Source organism: Halteromyces radiatus, assembly GCF_025201355.1.
Source record: "Halteromyces radiatus strain CBS 162.75 chromosome Unknown BX664scaffold_10, whole genome shotgun sequence".
Classification (NCBI taxonomy): Eukaryota; Fungi; Mucoromycota; class Mucoromycetes; order Mucorales; family Cunninghamellaceae; genus Halteromyces; species Halteromyces radiatus.
In genome coordinates, this window is record NW_026251696.1 from 434,786 (window position 1) to 455,165 (window position 20,380).

General features: G+C 33.6%; 9 protein-coding genes across 9 annotated transcripts; 2 read left to right on the forward strand and 7 right to left on the reverse strand.

Moving 5' to 3' along the window:
- Nucleotides 1-8: 8 nt before the first annotated feature.
- Nucleotides 9-5,927, reverse strand: BX664DRAFT_342720 (chitin synthase-domain-containing protein). Its single transcript, XM_051547201.1, has 4 exons — nt 5,869-5,927; nt 5,470-5,810; nt 3,531-5,385; nt 9-3,446 (listed from the first exon to the last, which is right to left on the reverse strand). The coding sequence occupies exons 2-4, from the start codon at nt 5,775-5,777 to the stop codon at nt 75-77; spliced, it is 5,535 nt and encodes a 1,844-aa protein (XP_051396307.1). The 5' UTR covers nt 5,778-5,810; nt 5,869-5,927; the 3' UTR covers nt 9-74.
- Nucleotides 5,928-6,265: 338 nt separating this feature from the next.
- On the reverse strand, nt 6,266-7,612 carry BX664DRAFT_342723 (S-adenosyl-L-methionine-dependent methyltransferase). The gene is made up of 5 exons (XM_051547202.1): nt 7,521-7,612; nt 7,355-7,392; nt 7,127-7,302; nt 6,961-7,057; nt 6,266-6,875 (listed from the first exon to the last, which is right to left on the reverse strand). The coding sequence occupies exons 1-5, from the start codon at nt 7,554-7,556 to the stop codon at nt 6,371-6,373; spliced, it is 852 nt and encodes a 283-aa protein (XP_051396308.1). The 5' UTR covers nt 7,557-7,612; the 3' UTR covers nt 6,266-6,370.
- A 152-nt stretch (nt 7,613-7,764) lies between these two features.
- Nucleotides 7,765-8,814, forward strand: BX664DRAFT_362353 (uncharacterized protein). Its single transcript, XM_051548306.1, has 3 exons — nt 7,765-7,866; nt 7,968-8,291; nt 8,350-8,814. Exons 1-3 carry the CDS (start codon nt 7,820-7,822, stop codon nt 8,402-8,404), a joined length of 426 nt encoding a protein of 141 aa, XP_051396309.1. The 5' UTR covers nt 7,765-7,819; the 3' UTR covers nt 8,405-8,814.
- A 502-nt stretch (nt 8,815-9,316) lies between these two features.
- On the reverse strand, nt 9,317-11,365 carry BX664DRAFT_318134 (kinase-like domain-containing protein; the record flags this gene model as incomplete). The annotated part of the gene is made up of 5 exons (XM_051542780.1): nt 9,317-9,739; nt 9,818-10,310; nt 10,439-10,546; nt 10,668-10,818; nt 11,290-11,365. 5 exons carry the CDS (start codon nt 11,363-11,365, stop codon nt 9,317-9,319), a joined length of 1,251 nt encoding a protein of 416 aa, XP_051396310.1.
- A 605-nt stretch (nt 11,366-11,970) lies between these two features.
- BX664DRAFT_270208 (uncharacterized protein) lies at nt 11,971-13,386 on the reverse strand (the record flags this gene model as incomplete). The annotated part of the gene is made up of 7 exons (XM_051541082.1): nt 11,971-12,153; nt 12,239-12,307; nt 12,371-12,540; nt 12,592-12,697; nt 12,790-12,909; nt 12,967-13,170; nt 13,306-13,386. 7 exons carry the CDS (start codon nt 13,384-13,386, stop codon nt 11,971-11,973), a joined length of 933 nt encoding a protein of 310 aa, XP_051396311.1.
- Nucleotides 13,387-13,745: 359 nt separating this feature from the next.
- On the reverse strand, nt 13,746-14,855 carry BX664DRAFT_342737 (cyclin domain-containing protein). The gene is made up of 2 exons (XM_051547203.1): nt 14,691-14,855; nt 13,746-14,625 (listed from the first exon to the last, which is right to left on the reverse strand). The coding sequence occupies exons 1-2, from the start codon at nt 14,743-14,745 to the stop codon at nt 14,150-14,152; spliced, it is 531 nt and encodes a 176-aa protein (XP_051396312.1). The 5' UTR covers nt 14,746-14,855; the 3' UTR covers nt 13,746-14,149.
- Nucleotides 14,856-15,410: 555 nt separating this feature from the next.
- Nucleotides 15,411-16,298, reverse strand: BX664DRAFT_39044 (iron sulfur cluster assembly protein 1). Its single transcript, XM_051549565.1, has 3 exons — nt 16,137-16,298; nt 15,764-16,070; nt 15,411-15,686 (listed from the first exon to the last, which is right to left on the reverse strand). The coding sequence occupies exons 1-3, from the start codon at nt 16,218-16,220 to the stop codon at nt 15,619-15,621; spliced, it is 459 nt and encodes a 152-aa protein (XP_051396313.1). The 5' UTR covers nt 16,221-16,298; the 3' UTR covers nt 15,411-15,618.
- A 522-nt stretch (nt 16,299-16,820) lies between these two features.
- On the reverse strand, nt 16,821-17,644 carry BX664DRAFT_342739 (ribosomal protein L35A; the record flags this gene model as incomplete). Its single annotated transcript, XM_051547204.1, has 3 exons — nt 17,615-17,644; nt 16,950-17,234; nt 16,821-16,847 (listed from the first exon to the last, which is right to left on the reverse strand). Exons 1-3 carry the CDS (start codon nt 17,623-17,625, stop codon nt 16,823-16,825), a joined length of 321 nt encoding a protein of 106 aa, XP_051396314.1. The 5' UTR covers nt 17,626-17,644.
- A 217-nt stretch (nt 17,645-17,861) lies between these two features.
- On the forward strand, nt 17,862-20,350 carry BX664DRAFT_389179 (nucleoporin protein Ndc1-Nup). Its single transcript, XM_051549523.1, has 7 exons — nt 17,862-18,124; nt 18,208-18,309; nt 18,382-18,556; nt 18,654-18,786; nt 18,863-19,820; nt 19,892-20,095; nt 20,157-20,350. Exons 1-7 carry the CDS (start codon nt 17,959-17,961, stop codon nt 20,258-20,260), a joined length of 1,842 nt encoding a protein of 613 aa, XP_051396315.1. The 5' UTR covers nt 17,862-17,958; the 3' UTR covers nt 20,261-20,350.
- Nucleotides 20,351-20,380: the final 30 nt, after the last annotated feature.

Below are 20,380 nucleotides of genomic sequence, written 5' to 3' on the forward strand. Positions count from 1 at the left end.
ATGAGATGAAATAAATAAAAACTAACAAATGACAAAAAAAAAAAAAAAATAGTATATATGTAATAAAATAAAATCTATTGTGGAGGATGGAATGGAGATTGAGATCGATAAGGAGGAGCAGCAGTACCCATAGGAGGCATACCAGGCATGGCACTCATAAAGGACATATGACTACCAGGCATAAAGGAAGGCGTTCCAGTAGGACCATAGAAAGATTGATTACTAGACATATTATAAACGGAAGGAGGACCCATATATTGTTGATTGGAAGGTGCATATTGACCAGGTAACATGGTACCACGTTGTTGTTGACTGGCATAACTATAATAACTTCCTTGTGTGAATCCAGTCTTCATGGTAGCGCGAGAGCCCAAGGACACATTGTCATCATTGTCGTATTGTTGATCATCCATGTATAATCCTTCTTCATATTCGGCCCATGTCATCATAGGAATCGATTTGGGATCAAATTTACCTTCATCCACCACCACCAATTTTTTGCCCTTGTCACCCAACACCACACGTGTATTACCCCATGAAAAGTCATCGAAATGCCAATAAGAGTACATCGGGATCCAGAAGGAGAACACAGGAATGGCCAGGATAGAGACAATCATCCAGATGATGTATTCCCATTTTCGATGAAGCATAAAGATGATGATCTGTAGACCGTACACACCGGCAATGGTGATGATCGACATGAAAGGCACAGGACCCGTCCAGGTTGCCAACGAATAAATCAAATATACCAAGTAGCCCACAATTGCTGGTTGCACTAATGTACTGATCAAATCCAACATCACAACAAACCGCATAGAGAAACAACAAAACCCACACAATTGAGGTAAGAAGACCAATTCACCCAGGTTGTGAATCGTAGAGTTGATCCATCGACGACGTTGAGACACAAGCACTGACCATTGATCTGGCGCATTGGTACGACATTTAGCATCAGGAGTAAACTTGGTCTTGAACTTGGGGAAATGTTTGAGAATCAAGGTGGTAAGATATCGATCTTCACCAAGGAATAACAGATTCTTTTTGTGAAGTGTATCGACTTTATTGATTTGGTAATCTTCAATCACTTGATTGGCAATCAGGAGAGGTTGATTCTTTTGAGGAGTACGTACACGATAAATCGAGAAACAACCAGGTAAACAGGTCACCGTACCAAACAGAGATTCAAAGGCCTTGATCAAATAATGTGAAATAAAGTATTCATAGACTTGAATCATCGTCACCCATGTATCTTTTTCATTGGACAGAAGCGTTTCACCACAGAGACCAACAATCTTGCTATCATGCACCAGTACAGACACCATTCGATTTAATCCATCCGGCATCACTTCCGTATCAGCATCAACCATAAGTACAAATTCATAAAAGGATGGATTGACCCCAATCACATTCTTGATTTGATGATAGATTTCAAGTTCCATAGGCGCCATGGGAGCGTTGAAATGCACCTTGTTTAAGAATCGCATAAGGACCAGTTGAGAATCACGCTTACCACGGTTACCAGGCTTTTGTCGTTCACTTGGTTTGCCCACCTTGACAACGACAATATAAGGTACCACATGTCCATGACATTCATATAAACCAGAATATACCTTGGCCATGTTGTGTTGCTTTTGTCCTTCACCCACAGAGAAGAACGATAATGCTTCCGGGTTCACATCAGGATCCACACCAAGAATATCAAGTACAATCCTAGGCGTAGGTCGATCATTGCCACCACCCACAATCATCCCATCACAGATAATAAATAACAGTTTGCGTTTGTCGTCGTATTTGAGTACTGAGATAGAATCAATGGTCTTGCGTAATGAGTCTTCATCTTCTGTATAACAAGGTACTTGACAGATCACAAACTTGTCATGATTTTCAGGATCACGCGTTGTACCGAATTGGAGAGCGGCCAAGAACTTGAATACCACCACGGCACAGAGGAAGACAGTGACAATCAAAAGAAGGTATTCTGAAAAGATACATTTGGCAGAATTACGATCATCCTTGGTACCAGCATAGAACAGATTTCGTAAACAGACCAATTGACGTGTCTTGGTAGCATCATCCAGATTCATGGCGTTCCATTGAGATGTGATATCTTGACCAGCATTTTGACGGAAGAGATTGACCACAGTATCAGACATAAAATTGGTATCCACATTGCCTGGAGCTTGTCCACCATGAGGCGTCATGACCGAGCGTCCACCGAGAATATAAGGTGTCATATCGTATACACTGCCATTCAAGATAGCCCAAGAGCGTGGCGTGGTGATCTTGTTGATGGTAACAGGAGTGGTTGCTTGTTTATTCACATCATCCGGTGTAAAACCCATCGTCCCAAGTTTGTAATTCTTACGTAAATACATCATCTGATCAAAGTACCATTGGGGGCGATAATCAGCACTGGAGATCCGGAAATCATGGTATCTGGCGTTGGTATCGGTAAGATTGACGTTGTAATCAAAGCTAACATAATCAGACACTGTGCCGGTCACACCTTCACAAAGAGCAGAGACTTGAATAGGAAACAAGTTGGTAGCATCCGTACCACCATAAGCCAAGATAGATGATGTAGGAATGACATCAGTAGGATAATGATGAGGAGCAAATTGTGTCAAGTCAAACACTTCACCACGAATTGTCACATAGGCATTGTCTTTATCGCTGTGTTGTTGTAATTCATTCATAGAAAATACATTTTGATGAGGACAGATCATGGAACCAAAGAATACCAAGAACCAAATCATGGCACCAGAAAGTAAGAAAATCAGCATCACCAAAGTCAATTTTTCACGCCAAGCCAATCGTACATCTGATCGTTTCATTCGACCACACCATAATAAGAATTTACTAGGAATCCACCATGTCATAAACCATACAAAGTTCACCCAATGTCTTCGAGCACCGGAAGGTTTTTCTGGTTCAGGTTCTTCCACTTCGGCTGCACCACCAGGAGGAAGCATATGTTTCATTTCCATATTACCGGCTTCACTTGCTGTAAAACCTTCAGATCCACCAAACTGCGATCCATTGTCGTAATAAGGGTATTGAGATCGTCCACGATTGTTATATTCATCATCAGAAAGGAAGGATCGTTGATCATCAGAATAAACCGACTCCATACCACCACCACCACCACCCATTCGAGGTAAAGGTAATCCTGCTGCTGCTGCTGCATTGGCTGCTAAAGCTTGTCTATCTCCATGTTGAGAATAATCTCCTTGTCCACCTAACAAATCAGTGCCTGAACCAAATGAATGTGTAGATAATGCATCAGCACTTGGTTGTCGACTAAGATCCATGGCTGCTCCACCTGCCATGAGAGCGGCTGAATTATCTTGAATCCTTTTTTCATCCTTTTGTTTTTGTTGTTGTTCCTTTTCAACTGATCGTAATCCATCTTCCAAATGTCGCCAAGCTGATTCATTCAAGTAGATCTAAAAAAAAAAAAAAAAAAAAAAAAAAATTCATTAGTTTTCATTTGTTTCACTTTTTTTTTTTTTTTTTTTTTTTTTTTTTACTTTTGAATTGCCAATAGAAACTTGAGAACTCAGCCAACCAAAAATAGCAACAGCAGCTTCACATTGAGCACGAGGCGTTCGATCACTTTCTACACCCATGGCAGCTAAAGTTTGATTGTATCGTTCACAGAATTCATCATGATAAAAGGAGTTTGTAAAGGCAACATGCATTCGACTGACGATTTGAGCAATACCAAAGGATCGTACTTGAGACCGTACACGTTGAACATCAAAATGATTAGGAATCGAAGAATCATTGGCACGTAAACAAAATACAAACCAAGGCATGGTTTCATCCAACATATTTGATAAATCATCCAAAGACGAGTGAAGTTGAGCCAATACCATAGATACTTTCTTTGTTGTTTCTTGTTCCTTGTTATTGTTCTTTTCATCATTATCATCGATATTCTTGCTTTTTCGTGTTGATTTCGAACGTCGCATGGAAGGTAAACGAGTAGGTTTGTTGGATTGTTGAGCATTCATGATAGCTTCGGATTCGTTGGGATGAGATTCAGTGCTGACATTTTTGGAAAACAAGTCGACGATGAACGAATTGTAAGAAGCAGGAACATCACCTCCACCACGGATCAAAGTGACAAAATCTGGATTGAGGACATCTTTGTTACGTTCGATAAAACCTTTTGGATTGTATGTGACTTGACCATCAAAATGTCGTACAGAGAAGAGAAGTGTTCCGGAATCTGCTGATCGAGTAGAGAATGAGTCATGTGTGCCATTGTATTTGATAAAAGAATCCAACATATTAGCATCATAAGCACGACTGGAAGATTTACTGTGATTGTTTGCGATATCGATAAGGCCATGTTTGGGTCGAGATAAGAGAGCAAGACATCCAGAGTTACTAAAGTACGGAACTTCAGGCATTTCCAAACCATCCATTCGATAATCATTGACATCGGTTTCGAAGATTTGTTTCAATGTGTAATAATGCATGCGTTCGTTGGCAAAGTTGATACAAAAGTTGTCAAAATTGGATTGGGTATAGTGAGTTTGAGGACCAGGAAGATCTAGAATACCAATAACGTTGTGTACATTATCACTACAGAGCTTGATATTGATATGTTCCACCAGCCAAGAAAACAAGAGTGAATAGAGAGCTGTCACCAAAGTATCTCGTTGTTCGCCAGCCTGTTCTGAATTGAGAATCAATGTTGTCACATCCTTTTTGATCATTTGTGTTTTATAAGTCAAGACATTTTCCAAAGCTCTAGGATCTACCCCCAAAAAGTCAGCAATCAAATCCAAGGTATCAGTATTTTTGACGTAAGCAGCTTCTTGAGCGGAAGTATCATCAACAAATTGTAAATTTCCCAAATGTAATAAAGCTGCCAATAATTGCATAATACGAGCATGATATCTTTTTCCAAGACCAAGAGAACGCATAGCAGATTTGAGAGATTCATAATGATCAGAAGAATCTAAAGGATTAGGAGGAGTTCTTGTATGACTGAGGTACTTGTATTGACTTGAATTATCATCCAATCGTAAGAGTTGTCGTTCTTCAGGAGAAGCACCAGCCAATAAATAATAAAAGACATGGAAATTTTGTTCACCAGATAAAGAGCGAATGACTCTAGGTTTTTCCAAAAGATAATTGAGAGTTTTTGCCCCGATCATTCGACCACGTTCATTAAATTGGACTTCAATGAATTTGCCATATCGGGATGCGTTGTTGCTATATGCTGTTTTCGTATGACCAAAAGCTTCCAGAACTACTTGAGCATTCAGGATTTGACTGTGTAACTTGGTTTCTTTTTTGTGGCTACTAAGCGATACTAGATGTTGTAGGATTTGTCGGTAGGTAAAAGTCTTCCCCGAACCAGTTTCACCGCTGTCAAAAAAAAAAAAAAAAAAGAATGGTTAATTGGGATGATCATCCATTAATTATCATCATTTTTTTTTATATTTATTTTACCTAATAAGAATAGATTGATCAATACCAGTACGTCGCATATGTAAATAAGTTTGGTTGGTCAATTGATAAACATGAGGAGGTAAAGCTGCACCTTTGTCGGAAGTATCTTTATATTCAGCAACATATTGTAAAGATTCTTGTTGTCGTTCTTGATTTGGATTGACAGCTATGATAATATTATCATTGACTTTGGTATAAATGGCTCCATTATCGAATCTTAACTTTAAAGTAGAAGTAATACTATCTTCATCTATTGATTCAAGAAGTGTAAGATCAACCAAGTCTTGTGTTTTTGATGACTTGACCATAATTCACTAAAATAAAAAAAAAAAAAGAGATAACTATTCTCTTTCGTGTTAGTTAAACTATAAATATATATATATTTATTAAAGAACTTACTTGATTATAAAAGTGAATAACAGAAAGGTCAATCAAAATATATATAAACTATATATATATATATATATATATAAAAGAAAAGAAAAAGAAAAGAGTGAAGGAGAAAAAAAAAAAAAAAGAAAGAAGAAAGAAAAGAAAAAAAAAAAAAAAAGGGGAGGAACGGAAAGACAAAGCGAAAAAAAAAAAAAAATTACCTATTAGGGCGGAGTAATAAAAAGATATTTTTGGAAACTCGCGTTTTCTTTTTGATTTCCTGGCCATGTCAAGAGATCAAAAATATCATAAAAAAAGGTGCCGCTTAAAAGCCAAATTTTCTCTTTCCTTATAAACTTTATTCAAAAAGATAATGAAAATATGTATACTAACTAAACAAAGTAATGAAATAATGCAAACTATAAAAAAAATAATAAAAAAAGAATATAAGGGGAAAGAAAGGAGGGGGTAATCTACTACTACTACAAAATATATATATATATATATATACTATCTATATAGAATTTTTTTAAAATCGAGTCTTTCGTTTTCTACCAGTATATTTGGAATCTTTGGCTACCACTTTATCACCTTTTTCTCTTGCTATTTCTTTCTTGCGTTGTACCCATGATTTATCTTTAATATTTTGTTTAGTTCGTCTTTTACGAGTTGTAGCCCTTCGTCTTTCATAAGCAATAGATCGTTGTTCATCAGGATGTAATTCACCATCTTCACCTAAAGCTTTAGGCATTTCATTTCGTAATCCACTTTGTTGTCCTGCAAATAAACATAAATAATATTTCTTGGCCTTTTTAGAATTAGGATAATCAACAAGTAAACCACCTTCAAAACCACATCGAGTTGCTACATCTGTAATTAATTGGATTTGATCATCATTTTCAGGATAAAATTGGAATACGGCTCGAGCACCTTTACGTAATGAAGCATACAATGTTGAAAAAAATCGCTGAAGTCTTGCTTTAGGTCGATTCGCTGCCTTATCTGCATTACAAAGCCATTGTAAGACGGATACACTATATAAATAATCATTTTTTAGTTTCAATTAAGGAAATTCAAATACTCTATTTTTATTTTTTTATTTTTATTTATTTATTTTACCTGATAGCACCATCAAAAGTACCTGGTCGATAACATACACCTTGTCCTGCATCTTGTAACATCAAATCTCCTTCTACTTCACGTTCTAAAGCTACCTCTAATAATAATAATAATAAAAAGAAATATAAGCTAAAGTATGCATAACAACTAGTAACCCATGCTTTACCTAACATGGAAGGCGAGATATCCATTCCAACCCAAGTATGTCCTTCTTCTTCAAGAATTTCTCCACTAAGTCCTGATCCACAACCTATATCTAATAAATAGGCAGGTCCAGCTGGTAAGTTCAGTAGTTCCAAAGCACGATAAGCCATTTCTGCTTGAATAGAAGCAATACGCGAACTATTAAAAAAAGATTAAAATCTATTATTCTTTCATTTCATGTTTTCCTTACTTTTCAGTATATTTTCTAGCTTCATCGTCTCCATAAAACTATTTTTATATAAAAGGTAATTTCAAAAAACCACACTAGTGATTAGTCTAAAAAGTAGTTTGAAGCAGGTTGATTTCCTATTTGACATTCTTTTTTTTTTTTTTTTTTTTTGAAGGAGATGACTTACAATTTCAGGAGGTGCGATATGTTCTGGTCTTGACATTATGAAAAGTAATTATAATGTCCAAAAAAGGAGGAGTAAAAAAAAAAAAAAAAAAAGATTAATGGAAGTGTAGTTAAAATGAGAGCGTGACTTTAATTCTCTACCACTTACTTCCCAAGTGGCTTTTTCTTTTTTGATATCTTTTCTTGGGCAATCTTTGGGTTGGAAAAAAAAAAATGTCCCAGGGGCCTTTCCATTGTGAACATTTCTTTTCTTCTCTTTTTTTTTTTTTTTCTTTTTTTATTCTTTTTTCTTTATAGACAATGTTACATTTACTTGGTGTCAATTTACCCGATCGTAAATTAGTGAGGTATATTATCCTCTTTTTTTTTTTTTTCTTTAACAAAAGTAGATATATAGATATTCTAATCTTTTTTTCTTTTTTTTTTTTTTTTATTTCTTGTCTTTTAGTACTGCTTTACAATACTTTTATGGCATTGGTGAACCCACAGCGTTGAAATTGTGCGATCAACTTGCAATTCCCAAAAATATCAAGATTGCCGAACTTAGTGAATCACAAATCAACAATTTGACAAACACATTGGCTAGTATGACCATTGAAACTGATTTGAAACGACAAATCCGTGAACATGTCATGCATCACCGTAATATCAATGACTATGTAGGCCGACGACATGCCATGAGTTTACCTGTACGTGGACAACGAACAAGAAACAATGCAAAGACATCAAAGAAACTGAATGGTCGATGGGTACAACGTCGTGGTTTTACTTCGTAAGTATACAAATTTTTTTTTTTTTTGCTATTGCTCATTCCTTATTTTTTTTTTTAGATGGTCTGAATCTCAAAGTCCTTTGGAACGATTCATGGAAAAACAATTCTTGTGAACATCATTTTATATATCAATTCTTTCTCGTCTAACACACATACTTTTACATACATACATACATACGTAGTACTATCTCCTTTTTTTTTTTTTTTGTATCTTGTCCTCTTCAAATATTTACCTGGTATATGCATACTCTCTCTCTCTCTTACTTGACATCGTACCATTCTTTATGTATTCTTATAGACAACTTCTTTCTTTTTTTTATCCATCAAATCAATAAATGTCATATATTAAAGATATGTTTTGGATATATACACTTATTGTAGAAGATAGGTATTTCTGGTGAACGTAATGATGTATAGGGATGGATGAATAGTAAGTAATCATGATTGCTGATGATGATGATAACAGACAATGGATCAAATAGGATCGGTGGTAAATACTAGACGATTAAATGATGAGAAAAAGAAAAAGAAAAAAAAAGATGGAACGACCATAAATAATAAATAAAACGGATTATAAAAATATGGAAAAGGGATCATATCCTTTTGTTAACCCCACATGACCTGTCTTAAAGTAGTTTGGGTATGATCATCTTTCCCATTTTCCATCAATTCCATCATCTTCTTCATTTTTCGTTGCACGAATTTCTAATTCAAGATGTAACGACGTCATTTTTTTTTATTAATACAAGACCCGTTCTATTTCCAAAGTATAGAAATCTCAATTGTAGAAATTTGATTCTTTGTAACGAAAAAGATACATAAATAAAAAAAAAAAAGACACGATTTGACCTCTAGGTCACATAACACAATTTTTTTTTTTTATTTTTTAAATGAATGATATGATTATAATTAATTATGACTGTATAGATATATATATTTATATAGGAAAAAAGAATCATAACGGAGGGAATAAGGGGACTAACTAGCTAATACAAAATACTATACTGCATTAAATTGGAGGGAAACTAGTCTAACAAAGAAGGATCCATACGACCAAGGGCTTCACAAAACATGTTTAAACGTTGGCATGAATAAGACAAATAATCGAAATCGATATCACTTTGTTGAGCTTGCACTAAACCCCAAAGTCCCCAACCTAGATGACAGACGGTTGTCCAGCAATCGATTTCATATAGTAATTGATCAACAGTAGTAGATGATTTCAAATGATGATGAGCTAAATAAGCTTTTACAAACCGGATTTGTTGTTGTCGTGTAGGTGCATCTTGTGATGAGGCCAATGCAGGTCGATCTCCGTGGTAGTTGTATTGCCATTCCATAAAATGATTTGCTAAATCATATCCTCGTGAATTGTATCCAGCATATTCAAAGTCAACAGCCACTAACTCATTTGTAGATGTCAATCGTAAAATGTTGCCATACTGAAGCTAAATAAAAAAATAAATAAAAAAAAAGGAAAGGTCAGTTGGAAAGTAAATCATTTTTAAATAAAAAGAAACACTTACATCATTATGTGCAAATACAATGGGACTTTGAACTTGATCCATCCATTGTTGACAAGCTTTGATTTTCTTCAGAGTGATACCAGCTAGGGCTTTTCTAGGAGAAAAGGATGAGCCATCATTTTTTTCTACCAAGAGAGCATCATACCATTTATGAATTTGAGACCAAATTTCCAAATCCGGATTGGATGATAACGGAGAAGAACTTGAAGGAGGATGAAGTTGAACAATAGCATGTAATCTTGCAAGTAAAATAGCGATAATCACTGAAGTATCTGGATCACGCAAACAAGCATGAGTCAATGTGGTGGAATATAAATATTCTTCAAAACGACCATTGGCAAAGGTCCCTAAAAGTCGAGCTCCCATCTTCAAAGGAGTCAATCGAGCAAGCCATAGCAATTCCTTGTTTCTATCCAGTAATTGATCACATCCTGATCCATAGACACGTAGCACAAGTCGTTGATGACTTGGAAGCGTTACGAAAAAGACGGCACTGATAAAAAAAAAAAAAAAAAAAAAAGGAGTTAACGTTTGATGCTTTGATAGGGGGGAGTATATATATCAAACAAAAAAAAAAAAAAAGGAAAAAAAAGAGAAGATTAGACCTTATTCTTTACTTACTTTGTCAAAGCACCACTGATGCGCTCAAGTTTGACTGTAGAAATATTACCAAGATGTGGATATAACTCTTGGATCACCTTGAGAACTTGTTTTTCAATATTACCTTTACTATAATAGAAAAAAGAAAAAAAAGAAAAGAAAAAGATAAGACATAATATGTGTGGAGAGAGAGAGATATTGATTTGTTTAATAAAAAATAAAAAAATAAAAAAAAAGAAAAAAAACTTACGAGATATCAATGACCTGGCTCGCTGTGGGAATAAAAGTATTGGTATCACTGTTGATAAAAGGAGGAGGGGGTAAATGACTAGTCCATTGACTTACCATGCCATTTAAAACAGACTGGTGATTGTTTAATGTTGTATTGGTTAACATTGTATCTGGAGCAAACATATTAATAAGTTGATTTTTTAAGAAAAAAGTAAAAAAAAAAAAAAAAAAAAAAAAAGAAAAAGGGAAGAAAGAAAGAAATTAAAAAAAAATTTGGGACGTTATTGGTGCCTTTTTATCTTTTTTTTTTTTGGAATTTTTTTTGGCGTCGGGGTTATGAATCCACCATTAACCCATCAGAAGAAGGTGACACAAAGAAGGCTATCATTTTCTTTTTTTTTCTGCAAAGTGAGCTTCTTTCTCAAAAAGGCAACTTCTTTCCTCCCCCTCGTGAGGTCATGTATTGAAGTTTCAACCATACCGTTTCTGGATCATACCAAATTGTCATAGACAGATGATACTTTTTTTTATTTATTTAAAACAATGAAACGAATAAATACATTAAAAAGATATTGTGTAATCCTAGTAACTTTTTTATTTTGAAGCTATATAAATAAAATGACTAAACTATAGTTATTTACCAAGAAATCGTAGTTGAAGTTCGTATCCTATCATCATAAGAAGCTGATAAACCATGTGAAGAAGATCCATCTTCATATCTTGTAAAAGGTGATACGCGAGTAGTAGAATTGCCTCCAGAGTCACTGTCATTGGATCCAGTTTTACCATAATCACGACCATCGTCATCATCATCATCATCATTATCATCATCATTGTCATCATCATCATAATTGTTTTCACCACCAACATCAGTATCATGGTTTTGTTTTTTGTTGGTTCGTTTCCTTGACCATGTAGGTAATGATGCTGATGATTGTAATGTTTTTTGAGGTCGATGTTGATTCTTTTTATGCCGCCTTTTATTGTTCCCATGATGTTGAGTCCGTAGATAAGATGATGCAGATGATAAGGATTGTGTATCTTCATTGTTATCCAATAAATTCAAAGGATGATGATATGATATTGGTGTTGGTTTCAAGTGTTGTATATCTGTCAATGTTTTTTCCAGTGCCTGAAGCTTTGTACGTTCATAGTGAAGACTGAGAGTAGCATAGTTCTTCATGCTATGTGTCAGATCCCGTCTCTTCTGAGTTTCAAACAGTCGAATTTCTTCCTTGACATTATCTTGACATTCATCAAATAATCGTTTGTTTTCCACCAGTTCCTCTGTCGCCTATTATCCCCAAGAAAAGAAAGGTTAATCAATAGTTTTTAATATATTTCAAGTTACTTTCCTCTTGTTCTTCAGTCATAGCTGTTCGTACTTCAGAGGCATTCAATCCCATTCTCAATTTCAATTTGTCAGTTCTATCTCGTTTTCTGTTTCGTTGTTTAGCACTTGCCACATATTCCATCAGCTTTTGTGTCCTTGCATTGAATACTGTCTAATATAAAGAAAGAAAAAAAACAATATTGCATAAATAATATATATATATATATATATATAAAGTGATACTATTTATTACATACTTTGAGACCATCCATTGAATTTTTATATTCTAACAAGACATCACCATATTGCATATTTTCTTCTTTACCCTATATATATAAAGTAAAATGAATCATTCATGATATAGGTAATATTTTTTTCTTGATAACTACCTGTCGAGTGACGAGAAATCCAAGTTCATCCATTAGTAAACCAAAAAGTTGCATTTTCCTATCCAAAGCTCGTTGTTGATCTTTATAAGTAATACCATTCCCCAATTGATATTTACTTTGTGTTGTTTCGATCACTGTATCACCAAGATGGGTTAATGTATCCGCCAATCCTAGAAATTGGGAATGTGAATATCTTTAATATATGATTTCTTTCATATTACCTTCACGTAGTTGTATCATTTGAGATAATGCTTCAGCAATAGATCCAAAGTAAGATTCGAGCATAAGAATATAAATTTGATGTCGATGAAAGACATCATTTTCATCCTATGAATCAAATAAATCAAAAGTGATGTTAATATATTCCATAGAATAACTGAAAAAAAAAAAAGATATTTATTTTTTTTTATATCCCTTACGCCATCCACTGGTTCAGTTGCTTTGTAAGAATGAAACCCACCACGGCCTTGTTTTAGAGTTCGATTGAATCGTAAAAAGGAAAGTACACCTTTACTAGTAGGTCCCACTTGAGTTGGTGACTTGTAAAAACGAAAGAATAAGTAAAATTATATTTTATTTTTAATAATTTTTCTTACCATATCATTGGATAAAAAAAAGATAAACTTGTCATGGTGGCAAAATACTTGTCTTCGAATCAGTTTATCGAAATATCTAGCAATTTGTAAACGTTTCCTTTCAACATAATCTTGATCGTCCATCAGTAAGACAAGAGGTGTTTCTGGTAAAGTGGGAACAACAATTTTGACGGATTGACAAAGTTGTTCATGTAACCAAGCTATCTGTTGAAAAGACCGAAAGACAGTAGGTTGAATGGTATCGTGTTGAGTAAGGTAATCTTGTACATTCTATAGAAACAAAGAGAAAAAAAAAAAGAATTATTTATTAATTTAAAATTTTTTTTTTCTTTTCTTTACTGGTCCACCAAGCACAAGTTTGAATTGAATGGTATCAGAAGAAGCAGCTGCTTCAGGTACCGATAATAGTAAATGTGTCATTATTAAAAAAAAAAAAAACAAGATGGGGTGGTAGGGGAAACAAAGCGAATGAATCCAATGGAGTTCCGCTCCAAAAAAAAAAAAAAGTAAAAGGGAAATGGCAAAGTTTTTTTTTTTTTTTCTTAATAGCGGAGTCAAATATGTACAAAAAGGTTTTTTTTTAACAGTTTTTTGGGTCTATCTCATGTCCGCATGACAAGAAAAAAAAATACATTTTTTTTATTTTTATTTTTATTTTTCTGTGTTGTCGTTTCAAAATCCAACAAGCGTCATGATTCTAAATCAAGTCACCCCTGCTAAACAATACAATGATTGGATCAATTTGACAAGAAACTTCTTGCATTCCAATTTCATCCCCCCCACATTTAAACAATACAATAACAACAAAAAAAAAAAATTCTATTCTCCTCCTACCCCCCAATTCTAGGTCAAAACACAGCCAGTCAGATGATGATTGAACGGAGTGATTCGGTACTACAACTATTTGTAAATAAGTTTCCACGGTCAATAACATATATTATTATTATGGATTATATGTACTTTATTTACAACAGGTAAGATAGATAGATATAGATATATACAATTCATCAATAAGAATAATAAAATGAAGGAATCAATAGTAAAAAAAAAAATAATAACTACAAAAAGTATATATACACAATAGATAAGATAAGAAAAAAAAAAAGGGAGATATACTACAAGATAGGGCGGGAGAGAGTGCGGCGGGAGGTCAAAGAGGGAGTTTTTTTTTTTTTTTTGAGAATCAAGCATCCAAAACATCTTCAATAAGGTCCATTTCCAATATTTTACCATGCATAGCCAAATAATCCTTGATACCTTGAACATTGACGAATAAATCATACTTGATTAGGCCAAGAAAACTTCTTTCCATTAGATTCACATCTTTGGGAGTATAAACGTGATCGGTCATTTCAGTGATGGCTTGACTAGTTAAACAAGTACCTGTTTCAGACATGAATTTACTTGCAGTAAGAACAGCAGCTAAAAAGAGACGATAAGGTGTATCTACATCACCACGAGCATGACGAGGTAAACTCATTTTAAGTCGTTGTAAATATATCAGTGATACTAAACAAACACAAGGTGGAAGTTGTGATCGTTGAAATACCGTAGCAATGAATTCATTTAAAGGTGGTAATCGTGCTGCTGTCATTTTAGTTTGTATCGAACGTGTTTTGGAACATGGTATCAATGAAGTCGCTGTTATGGTCGTAAAAGCTAATCATAATAAAAAAAAAATCAATATAAATCATCTCTATTTTTTTTTTATTTTTCAAACTTACATAATAATGCTTCAGGACTTCTAGAACATACAGTAGGAGTAGTTGGAATATTCATTGAAATCAAAGGAAGAAAAAAATAATAATAGAATGATATTATATTTAATTGTGTGTGTGTATAAAAAAAAACAACAAGAAAAGAAAGGAAACAAAAAACAAGAAAGAAAATCGCTTTTAAAGAAAGAAAAGAAAAACGATTGTCGGAATTTATAATTTGTTTGTCAAAATTAGAGCTTCTTTTAAATCAATACACCAATCAGAGACCATCCTCTTATCATTGTACAAAAAAAAAAAACTAATTTGGCTTTTTCATCATCAAATAGAAAAAAAGTGGGGTCACTCCTTTACACTTTATTTATTTATTTCTCTTTTTCTTTTTTCCTCCTACATAATTACATTTGATTTTCATGGACACGTGAAATAAATAAGGGTATATTCTTCCAATAATACCCTTACTTTTCATTTACCTTTCAAATTGGAAAATCCATTTCAAATCAAGTAAATCTTCCATATCAGGAAATTGACTTTTCATGTCTTCCGATTGGTCTTCCTACAGTATTAAAATAAAAATAAAAAACTCCTTTGTTAATACTTATGCTATATTTTGTACATATAAGACTTTTTTTTTCATTTGATTCTTTCTTTTTTTATTTTATTTTATTGTTTACAATAGAAATAATAAATATACTAAATAATAATGAATTTTTAAATTATAATATATTGGTTCATTATTGTCGTTTATGTTCACTATAATAATCGAATGGTCCATACTACAGTATCAACATAAAACAATTTACATAGACAATATCTTCAAAAAAAAAACATTTTCTTTATCTGATTAATTAGACAAATGAATAATAATGATAATGATAATAAAAAGGACTAAAAGAATCAATAAAGGGGAAAAACTGAGCTATGATTTCTAATCTATTCATTGTTGTCGTTTGCGTTTACTTTCGTAATCAAGTATTGCAGACTTTATGGCGTCTTCTGCAAGCACTATACATAATAAAAAAAATAAGAATCAATATTTGATTTCTTCATTTTATTCTTTTTCATTTTTTTTTTCAACTTACTTGAGCAATGTAATTTGACAGGAGGTAAACATAATTCTTTGGCAATTTCAGTATTTTTGATTTTTCCTGCTTCTTCCAAAGTCATACCTCGGACACGTTCCGTCATAAAACTACTTGACGCAATGGCTGATCCACAACCAAAAGTCTTGAATTTGACATCAACAATTTTTCCACTCACATCGTCCACTTTGATTTGCAACTTCATCACATCACCACAAGCAGGTGCTCCAACAAGTCCAGTACCTACACCTTCTTCTCCTTTAGGAAAAGAACCAACATTACGAGGTCGTTCATAATGATCAATCACCTAAGATATATATATATATATATTAGTTTCTTTTTGTTTTTTTTTTTATTGTTTTTTTTTCCTTACTTTTTCATGATAGGCACGAGCACCTAATGGTCTTTGAATAACTAATGTGTTCTTTTTCAAAGCTGTCAAAGTAATCCGTAACATGATTCAATCCAATGAAAAGGTATATGACTAAAGACAAAAAAATAATAAGAATAATAACAAAGGAAAAAAAAAACAAAAATGGGTCTGCTGAGATGAAAGCCTGGTTTTCCCTATCAGCCAATTAAAGTTTTCCTTTTGCACTAGACTTGGCTTCGCGTTTTCAAACTCAAATGAGTGAGTCGACTTGTATTCATTTTTCTTGGATGAGTGTTATTATTATATGCATTGATAAGCATCAAGTCAAGTGACATACTTCTTTTAAGAATCATAAAAGAAAGAATGGTTTGATCTCAAAACGAATTGGGTTTTTGCATCATAGTAATAAATCATCATCATCATCATCATCATTTCGACCACTTGTCATCATGGGTAGGTCATTTCATCATCATTGGAACGTCATTATTCATGATGACCCTTTTTTTAGATAACTAGAAAGACGATTTCATAAGTCATGATAAAGGAAGGAAAGAATAATAGGAAAAATAATTTTTATTTCAATAAGAAGACAAATGTAATATGTATGTAACAGATAAGACAAAAAAGGATAATAAAAAAAAAGTGGAGTAGTACGTTTTGTTTTGTTTTTTTTTTTTTTATTTCATTTAGATGTTGGAGGGGTAAAGCATCTATATATGGCAGATGAACAAAAACAAACAAAAGGAATTCGAAGTCAGTATCAATAGAAATAAACACATTGCATAAATCATGTATTATATATATAAGATACTTACAATACGAACACTAGCACCAAAAGACTTGGGAGGCAAGTTGTTACGGAAACGAGCTTTGACAACACCATTAGTACCATGAGTACGAGCAACACGACCCCAGATAACACGGACCTTGGAACCATTGACTTCACGCTTGGCCTTGTAAACATAAGCAATACGCTTACCGAGGTAGAATTGAGCATCCTTGGTGGTCTGAACACCTTCTACTTGAATAAGAGAAGTGTTGGGGTTTTGGTTACGCTTAGCACGTTCGTAGCCCAAAACTCGACCTTTGCTGTAAAGACTTTATATATAACAAAAAAAAGAAAAAGGATGAAAATTAGATTACATTGTTCATCATAATAGTATCAAAAGTCGGAAAGAGAGAATTTGACGTATCCATCCATCCATCCATCCATCCATCCATTGAGTTGCATCCATCCATTTCATTCGTCCGTTCATATATTCGATTTTGTTTATCGTAAAAAAAGTAAAATTGGTTATATCTTCGTCGTTCAGTAATAACGTTGAGACTGAAAATAGTCATCCATCCATCCATTCGTATCCATCCGTCTATTGATTTCATCCATCCATTTCATCCGTTCATTTGATTGATCATAGTTGTATTCCAATGGATCGTTCACTAAATTCTCTCTTTCCTTCTTAAAAAAAAGGTTTCTTTACCGTTCGCTCATGGTTGTACTTTGAAAAAAAGGGGTGAAAACGATCATGAGCCATCCCAAGAGTTAAGTGGATTCCATCTCCGCCCTCCCACTGAAAGAATTGAAGGCACTGTTTCAACCACCACAAAAGCCAAAAAAATTACAGGTCACACACATTTGCACGCGCCTGAAAAGAAAAAAAAAAAAAAATAGAAAAAGCATAATGAGTTCAATACATATTTTTTTTTTACTATCCTTTTCTTTTCTTTTTTTTTTTTATATTATCCCGTTCCTTTGTATATATACGTATTCACCAACTATTCATTACAAACTTATTCTTCTATATATTTTAAATAAAAAGGGTAAATGTTAACCACTCCCTCAATACCACAACCTCTACCTTTAGACCGAAAGTATAAGGATGCTTTCTTCAGCTACTGCAAAACGCAAGGGATCCGTGCCTCTTTGATTACATTCTTGATCTCATACCTCTCTACAACTATATTTATCCTACGCATCACATCTTTGAAAGGTAAATGACTATTGCCTAGATTATTTCATTCAAGTTGAGATCTAATATTCATTAATCTTTCTTTCTTTTTTTTTCCCGTATAGGATTACTATGGACGTTTTTTCAACAAAAAGTATTTATCACTTCCCTTTTATTTACTATCATCATCACAGGTCTTGGATTTTTACGATTTACTCAAACTTCAGGTACAAATATTATCTTAGGATTGGATATTATATTTTATTGACATTATTTTTTTTTGCACTTTTTACATATAGTATGGCGTCCAAAATATCTAAGTGCCGGCACTGAAATCATCGCAGCTTTCCGTAATCAAGATTATTACATCATGACAACTTGTTATGCTTTGGCTGGAATCACAATGGTACGATTGTGCTTTACAACACTGTTGGAAGAATCATACACATCTCATTGGTTTACTTATCCTCCAGGGTAAGAATGTTCCATTCTAAATTATATATATATATATTTTCCTCTTGTTACTAACCTATCTTAATCTCTCATCAATATATACCTCATTACTTTGCAGACATCGTGCTTATGCAAGAGAATTGAACAAGGAAAATCTCTTTATTACTTTTTATGGTCTTCTTCTGGGTATTGGGTTTTCTCTTCAATGTATCATTGAGGAAAAGAATATCCTTCGTATTTCCCCTATTCAAGTAATAATAACAATAAAACAAGAAAAGAACAACTACTGATCTCTTTCTCTCTTTTATTTTTTTATTGTATACATAGCAACCAAAAGGAGCAGCTCTCAAAGCAAGTATGTCAACCTTGATTCATTCTAGTTGGAAATATGCTGGAAAGATGCTAGTCATCTCTTATATCCTCTTTATCTTCTTCAATGGCATGATATATTATATGGTGGCACCTTTTATTGGACTTTTCTGGTCAAGTTTACTTGTGACACCTGTGGTTCGGTTCCGATGGTACGATCTCTACTTGATGATTCGTATGATGATGACTGGTTCCTTTGTGACTTTTGGATGGGAAATTGGCAATCGTGTATTTGATGTTGTTTTTGCTGTGATTCCTAATATTTCTTTGATGTCAACCCAACCCAATGCTTGTTTACTGGATGGACTACGTAATAAGGACAACCTTTCATGGATTCGATCTACAGCTTATGGCGAACTGGCATTGTTAGCTACAAAGGAACCTGATCGACGTATTAGTTTATTTTTGGATACTAGTCATGACTTTACATCCTCAGCTTGGAAAAGTCTTTCTCAAGAATGCATGTTAACTCTCAATACACTTCGACAACGTTTAAATGATGAATATATGGACAAGAAAACATTGGAACAACAAAAACAACAACTATCTTTTAGTCAAAATGGTGGCACAGAAAGACATTTTACCAGTATACAACGGGTGACATTACAAGATGATGATATGTTAGTGAATGATGATGATGATGATGATCTGAATAGTCGACGATTGGATGATAGAACTCCAGAATTATTCTTATCACAAATGCAAATGACGGATGCATCAATACAGCACACACCATGGGCAACAACAAAACATTTACCCGACGACAAATGGGTGACTTTACCGAGGGAACTGGTTAGAAAAGGAATCCACAAAATCACTCAATCCAATTTCGTTCGCAACTTGATGGTGGTGACTATTGATCAAAAGACTCGGGCTCATTTTAGCAATACACCAGATCTGATCTATGCTATTCAAGGTAAAAAAAAATCAAGCAAACTATTGATTGTTTTTATTTATTTATTTATTTTTATTTATTTATTTATTTAGCACTAGGAAGTTTGACGGCAGCTTCATTGAAAGAAGATCCATATGGATATGTACAACATGACATTCCCAATGTATTAGATACTTTATTGGGAACTTTGATGGATGTAGAACATTTTATACAAGCACCACCAAAATCTTACCAATCTTTACCCCATTTAACTATTGGACCTGTCTTGTGGACTGAACCCAATGCTGTTATTAGAGGTATATATAGATAAAAAGAAAAGAATGATTGAATTGATTTTTTTTTTGTTTTAAAAAATAGCTTTGAATGATGCCATATTTGAAATTACAACTACATTCAAGGAATACATGAATCGTATTAAAGTACAAAAGAAATATCAAGCCAGATTACGTACATACATTTAGATAGCTCCCTTTTTTTTTTATCATATAATATATCTTTTATCATCATTATTTGTGTATTAGACTCTTTTGAATAAAAAAAGAAATACAATGAAAAAATTAAATACTAGTCGACCGACCGGG